General features: G+C 37.2%; 1 protein-coding gene across 1 annotated transcript; it reads right to left on the bottom strand.

The window, feature by feature from the left end:
- Nucleotides 1-655: 655 nt before the first annotated feature.
- On the bottom strand, nucleotides 656-2,857 carry LOC141623256 (naringenin,2-oxoglutarate 3-dioxygenase-like). The gene is made up of 3 exons (XM_074439343.1): nucleotides 2,398-2,857; nucleotides 1,510-1,938; nucleotides 656-1,257 (listed from the first exon to the last, which is right to left on the bottom strand). The coding sequence occupies exons 1-3, from the start codon at nucleotides 2,761-2,763 to the stop codon at nucleotides 970-972; spliced, it is 1,083 nt and encodes a 360-aa protein (XP_074295444.1). The 5' UTR covers nucleotides 2,764-2,857; the 3' UTR covers nucleotides 656-969.
- Nucleotides 2,858-7,657: the final 4,800 nt, after the last annotated feature.

The raw sequence follows: 7,657 nt of genomic DNA, 5'->3' as shown, positions 1-7,657 counted from the left end.
CAATCTCAGCCATTTATTTTTGAATTTCCATCCTAAGTTGTTAATTTTATCCCTTAAACTAGTTAATTTGATGAAGTTTAAGCAACTTTTTTACCTTAATTACGTTAGATAGGTGAATTAGATGAAACTAATTTGAAGTGATTTTCCCCCAAAATGATTGGCAAACGATAGTATTGGTAATGCTAAAGGGATAAAGTTTACACCTTAAGATGGAAATTCAAAAATAAATGGTTAAAATTGTGTTTTATTGGGTTTGGATGAGATTTGGTAGTGTTTTTAAAAAAAATCAAACTTACAGGTAGTAGTTTTTAAACGAAAATTATTTTGGTAGTAGTTCTTAAAACCGTGTAGTATAAAGGTAGTAGTTATCAAAAAAACCTTTAAATTAAGGAAGGTTTGAAACAATGAAAACTTTTATGTTATTTTGGATTAGGTCAACATCATGTTCTCAACAAGGTTCAGTTTGGTTTGGTTCGTATCTGAGTCAGATTGAGTTAGATCAATTTGGATTGTGGATTATACAATTTCGTGTCTCGGACTAGCTTTACTAGATCGGTTCAATTTGGCTAAGTGTACATGGAATCCACAAGAAAGTTTTAGAACAAAAGGTTAAGTTGTACAAAGTACAAACGTATTTGACAAATTCCTCTAATACTGAGAAGAAAAGCCATCAAGGACATCAATGAGATTATGAGAGGCATAAGCATTTTAGGGGACAATCAACTGATGTAGGAAGATAACAACATCACCCGTTATTACAGCAATATAACGACAACAAAATAAAAATAAAAATAAAAATAAAAACAAAAACAAAAACAAAACAAAAAGAAGAAGAAGAAGAAGAAGAAGAAGAAGAAAAGAGTTTGCATATTACTAACATGATGATTTCATCTCACTACTTGAACTTGGATGACTAATTAAACACCTTCATTGTAAAACATTTAAGATGGTGACGCAAACTCGTTTTCCTTAAATAAAGATGGCATCAATGGGTCTAGACTCTAATTTGGACTTGTCCATCTTAGTGTCTAGTTTCTTGTTGCGAGGCAGCTCAAGGTCTTTGCTCATCTTCCTCCTGTACATCTCCCCGAAGGTGATGGCTTCTTCCATGATCGGCGTCTCCCCTTCTGTCAACGTCAAGGGGTACACTGTCGCCTCTGCTGTCGGATACTGAAATGTCACCATTGACAACCTGCCTGTGTTCGAGTTCACCACTGCCCTGTGTTCCGCACTCACGAACCTTCCGTTGCTCACAAACTTAACTCCCACAAATAGAACAAGAGTCATCATCAAACATAAATACGACACGCTTGAAAAGTAGTTACTAATTAATACTCCAATTGGATCGACTACTGACTGCTCCCCGTCTCAGGTCTATTAAAAATTGGCCATATTAAAATACAATTTGTACATAGATAAACATCTTTGGGTTATTACTTTTACATACAGTGGTCGGTCTCATATAAAAAGGCCGTGATAATCATTATTAGAGACTAAAAAGGGACTTACATGGGAATGATCACCAAGGTTAACGACAAGAGCGCCAGGAATAGGAGGAACCGTAATCCAAGTGACACCATCATCACAGGTGGCCTGAAGCCCACCAACCTGATCCTGGTAAAGAAGAGTAATGGTTCCAGGATCGGTGTGGCGAAGGAGGCCAAGGGTGAGGTCAGGTTGAGGGCATTTAGGGTAGTAGTTGATCATAACCCTTTGGTCCATTTCGACACAAGCCTTACTTAAGGCATCACTCTCTAAACCCATTGCTTCAGAAAGAAGCCCAAGGAGTTTGTGACTTAGTTCCATCATCTTATCACTGTACTCTTTTGTTATTTTTCTCCATCCTTCAGGTTTATCTGGCCATAGTGTGTAATCCCCACTTTTAATTGGGTATGTGCATTGTGTTACTGTCTCCCTCCAGTTCTGTACCAACTCTCCCTGTCATGTTCAAAATCGTTATGTTCATTGAAATTCGACCACACATACTTGTACAAAACGATCTCGATATGTTGCATTGTTGTGTTAGTTATAATCATATATCCCAACATTATATACCCATCATAAGTCCCGTCTAGTAAATCTGTAAATATGAATTTGTACGAACAAGCAAGTATAATGGAGTATTATATTTTCTAATAAATAGGGTGGTCAACTGGTCATAATGTCGCTCTAAAATATACTATACTATTCATTTTAAACCTACAATAATAAGCAATTAATGTTTTATTATTAATTAATACGTTCCCTTGACGTTATCATTACCCGATATATACTAAAGTACCAGAGGCTAGTAAACATGGTATTCACCTACTTATATAATTTTTTTGTAAAATGATTATCTACTAAATTATTGTTGTAAAACAGTCATTTAAGTGTGACATTATTGATGAGGCGTACCTTGAAGGGACTGGAAACGAAGAAACTTCCCGGCTTGCCATCAGAAGTACTGAACCGCTCTTTCTCCAACGCAGGCAAGTGAAAAAACTCGGTAGAAAGCCGAGCCATCTCCGATATAACTTCAAGTTCAACACCATGGTCGATGACCTGGAAAAGGCCCCAACTTTCGCAAGCCTCGGTGATCTTACTACGAATTTGAGCCCTTTCATCGTCGGAGTCAATGCCGGAGAGTGAAATTACGGGGATAACATCGGTAAAGTCGTTGTAGGCGACCTTAGGACGGTCATCCTCGTCCCTTACGAAACTTTGGTTGATGCAGTTTTGGTCTTGGAGCTCGGTCAACGTTGTTGCCTTTTCTTTTGTCATCCTTGATAATTGCTATACTAGTTTTTTTTACGTAAAATGTTGTGTAATATTAATTGGTGTTTTATGGATTGTAACTTGTAAAGTTGTCAATGAGTGAGGGGTTTATTTATACAATAATTCTACGTTGGAATGGGCCTACCAACTAGGAATAAAAATAAATATGAGTAATAATTTTGTTTGTTATCAATCATGTATATGTACTGAAGTACTCCCTCCGATTCACTATGATCTTCCACATTACTTTTTGGGGAGTTTTTAAGAAGAAGGAGATTTGTGGTGGAAAATGGAGGAAAATGAAAATAAGAGAGAGAATGTGGGATCACAAGTCATAAAAACCACAAATAATAGATTAATAAGGAAAGTGGAAGAACTTAGTGAATTTGCCATTTTCGGAACTGTGGAACATCTTAGTGAATAGGAGGGGATAGTATATATGTTTCCCAAATAAGTGATGGACACAATATTCGTTATAAGTTTATGACGGGTCAAATAAAATTCACTTGGTTAGATATAGACAAGTTATGTGTAACTTATGTATCTATGTGGGTGATACTTGACCCGTTACAAGCTTGTGACGAATATATCATCAGAAGGGAGACTTATTGTAATTTGTAAATGTTAAACACAAAGTCCAAAATGTGTTAATTACTCTTGTCTATATTACCAATGAAACTTGTTATGCGGAACCGTCAGTGTCCCCTTTATTGAGCCTCTATTGCATCTGTGTCAATGTCCATAATAGTAAGATATTGTCCACTTTGGGTCAAGCTCTCGCAGATTTACTCTTGGGTTCCTTCCCAAAAGGCCTTATGCTATTATATTTAGTGGACACTTATAAAGATGTTCTTCCATATTTACACTACTGATGTGGAGCATGAGTTTGCACCCTATCAATTCACCTCTCAAACCAAAAACCATCATCTTAACTCGGACCTTAACTGTAACACCCCGATTTATAAAGGAGCCTCTAGCAAGACATTCCCTAATAAACCGGACTGTTACCATCTCGGTTTCCCGAGGTAGTGAATAACAAATTAAACTCCAAGGCAAATTACATAATTTCTTTAACTTAACTTTTTACAAAACCTCATTTACATCAAATTATAAAGAACTACCATAAATAAAAGTGAAAGTCTTCTAAATGATGATCTAGCTACTAAGTCTTCTGATCCAGTGTCTCATGCCCATCAAGCTCCCATCCTATCTCATAAACCTGTCAAGTCTGCTCCCCAATATTTGGATCGTCACAGGTGTTCACGAATACACAGGGTCAACCACGAGGTTGAGTAGGGAATACAATGAAACAACAAAATATGATATGCATGCTCCTCCGTCACCTCCACCTCCATCTCAACTCATATCTCATAACCCGTACAACCCAAATGCCATACCGATCCCCCTTGAGACTATATATCGACCGTAGCCGATCTGCTTTCAGAATGAGGACACCAGGGCAAGTCCTGCAGAACCCGCCTGGGCCTTATCACAACATCATCATCACCACACCACATCACCACAACATCCTCCATCTCCAATGCATATGAATGCTCAAGAAATTAATGCAACACAATATGTATATCATTGAACTGGTATATCATAGAATCATGCTTGCGTTATCAATGTTGTGATAATATACTCAATACGATCAATTCAATCAAGCACATTCCAGGATATGAATCATAACATGAATCAACAACCACGAATCAAGTCAACGCTTCACGCTTTGGTCATATGAAACACAAACAAGTCAACACAATTCAACAACAACGATAATAAGCCAAGTGTATTTCCCTACCTTTTCGCAATCCAAGCACGCACAAGCAATCAATTATGATCCTTCACATATCCATCACCTACATAACATAATTATGTATAATTACCACCTACTCAGTCAATTAATCATTCACATAACCTAGACTCATCGTAATTTAATAGGAATATCAACTTAAGGAACACAAACACGACTTTCCCTGATTTTCCTGCACATGGCAGACTCGGTATAAAATGAATAACTAATTCCATAAAATTCGAATTGATGCAAGGCCAATTGAATTGGAACCCCATGAGTCTTAGCTACAAATTATATCTAACGTATTTTTCTCAAATTCCAAACATATCAAGGGTTTTCAGACTGATTTCCAAAAACTGACAGAAACCGTCGCATAAAAAGTATTGATTCATAAAACGAGTTTGACAAATGATTTTTAAGTAAAACCAACGCCTAACTCATCTAAACTCTTTAAATTAAATATATGAAAAAGACCCAGCACCAATTCAATATCTAAATTATGTTTTAGAAGTAATCTTTCAGCCTCTACTGATTCGCGGACTTTTTAGATAGACGTTCACAAATAATTTCTTCAGGAAAACCTACACGGTGAAATGCTACCAATTTTCACAGGCATAAACTAGGCTTGGAATAAACATGAGTCTCTTCTTTAACTTTTTGCATCCCACGATTTAAGACAGGTAAAACACTCAAACAACACAGACAGCAAACGAATCAGAATTGTCAGAATTATTTTATTCATTTATCTCACACAATTTATAATCAAAACCCCCAAACCAATTTCTAGGGTTACAAAAATTATTCCACTACTACTATAATTATGCTAATAATTGAATAAAGAGGTAATAGGATAGTCTACTTACGAAATAGGATGAGAATAGGCTGAGAAATCGCCTCGCAATGCCTCACGCGGCTCCCTTCACACACGGCTCCCTCTTCTCTCTTTTCTCTCTTTTCTCATGGTTAAAGTGAATATGGTGATAGGGAGATTAGGGTTTGGTTAGATGAGTTATACATATAGGATAGGTGCTATTAAGACGATATGGGTCTAGCCTTAGTTAGATTAATTAAAACCCGAGTCCCATAATTACCCGAGTCACAAATACACTACACGACCCAGCTGGTAACTCGGCCTAATATAATATCATATTAAAATACCGGGTATTACATTAACCTTCATGGAAAATTCCCCACACCACGCAACCCCAATTTCTAGGCGCACCCTAACCATCAACAAATCTTGATAACCTCCCTTTAAACGATACATCATACTACCTAGATACATCTGCACCATATTTCACCGCATGGTCATGTGAGTGTTCTCACATGTTCTTGGTCATGCATGTCCATGTGTCTCACTTGAGACTGTGCTACACATGCATATCGAACTTCTCTGCCGCCAATATACCCTGAATCGGGTCCGCCATTTAATAAGAAGTCCGAGAACATAACGCACTCTAGCATTCAAGCTTGAAAGGACCCCACCAGACTTATATATGACACCCGACCTGATCAGTCGTTCTAGTACACAAGCGTCCCACCAGACCTATGGCGCCGTTCATTCATTTCACCCGGACCGAGATTGCTTGAGGCTCAACCCCGAGTTAGGAGTTCCATGCCTTACATTGTTCGCCACCTTTAAATCTTGACTCGATACTTCATCAACGTACCATCCATAGAATAAAGATTGTCAAACAGTCTGCCGGATCGAGCCCACGCATCCGTGTCTCGCGAATGCAATCTGTTGCGCTTTACAAGCTCCATCATTTATACATTAGAAAAGCCTAGGCTATGTTGAACCTTAGGTTCTAATACCAGTTGTTGTGTGGAAACGTATATATCCCCTTTGTTGGGCCTCTGTTGCGTCTGTGCCCATTGTCCATAATAGTACAATATTGTCCACTTTGGATCAAGTCAACACAGATTTACTCTTAGTCTACTAATCTACTTCCCAAAATGTCACGCACTATTATATTTAGTGGATATTTATAAAGATGTTTCTCCATCTTTACACCACTGATGCGGGACATGAATTTGCACCCTAACAAAGCTAAGCCAAAAATTAACTGGAAAACCCTCACAATGATGGACTGAAACACAATTTTACTAAAAGGAAGACTTTTATTAACTAGATGATAAATATGCATACCATCACTACTACAAATTTAGGCAACTACAACGCCCCTTTAACAACGATTATTCACGAAAATCACAATAGACGTTGTAGAATGTATGGCGCGAATTTTACTAAAATCAATTACAACGGGTATAGTTATAAAAACCGTTGTTATTATTTTTAACAACGGGTCACACATGCGGAACCGTTGTTAATAATTTGGCGCAAAATTGGCGCAAAGTTAGTGAAAAGTAATCACAACGGTTACTTTTGAAACCCGTTGTTAAAACTTATTTAACAACGGGTGTTTTGTACAACCGTTGTTAAAACATATTTCACAACGGTTGTTGTTTAATAACCGTTGTCAATACCTTCCATACTATAAACCACACAAATGTAGTCTGCTGCCCACAAAACACAACCCTTAATACACAAACACAAACAAAGCAGACAAACAAACACAAAACACATACACACTCTCTTTCTCTCTTTCTCTATTTCTCTCTTTCTCATCGTCGCTTTATCTTCTCGCCGTCATTGTGATTTCATCGTCTATTACGTTATTATTTATCGGGTAAATCTCGCCACATCCTTTGTCATCGTCATTATTTTCTTTTTCTATTTATTTCTTTTGCATATATGTGTTTTTATCGACCATTATGTTATTTGTTTAAGTATTGTTCGCATAATTAGTTACTAAAACAATGAAGAAGCAAGATGAAGAAGTAAGATAAACATAATTAATATATATATATATATATATTTATAAATACATAAATTAAAAAAAAATTACATATGTAAAAATGCAATTCTTATATTTTCATGGAGGATCTTATTGTGCTCTATCGTATCCATCCTCTCCTCCTTGGCTATTTGAGGTTCCGTTCAGCAGCTTGCTATATCGTCATATAGCCGCAATCGCCGCTCCCGTCAAGCCATCTTCTTTGGCGTGCTTAAGTGCGGATCGAGCTTCCGCAAGGTAGCTCCTG

This window comes from Silene latifolia, chromosome X (genome assembly GCF_048544455.1).
Source record: "Silene latifolia isolate original U9 population chromosome X, ASM4854445v1, whole genome shotgun sequence".
Taxonomy (NCBI): Eukaryota; Viridiplantae; Streptophyta; class Magnoliopsida; order Caryophyllales; family Caryophyllaceae; genus Silene; species Silene latifolia.
The sequence above is the reverse complement of the archived record's forward strand: the minus strand, read 5'-3'. Positions and strand labels throughout refer to the sequence as shown.

Coding starts and splice junctions, on each gene's coding strand:
- LOC141623256 (XM_074439343.1), bottom strand. CDS start 2,763: ATGACAAAAGAAAAGGCAACAACGTTGACCGAGCTCCAAGACCAAAAC. Junction 1,939..2,397: donor TCGTTTCCAGTCCCTTCAAG/GTACGCCTCATC, acceptor TGAACATGACAG/GGAGAGTTGGTACAGAACTG. Junction 1,258..1,509: donor ACCTTGGTGATCATTCCCAT/GTAAGTCCCTTT, acceptor GTGGGAGTTAAG/TTTGTGAGCAACGGAAGGTT.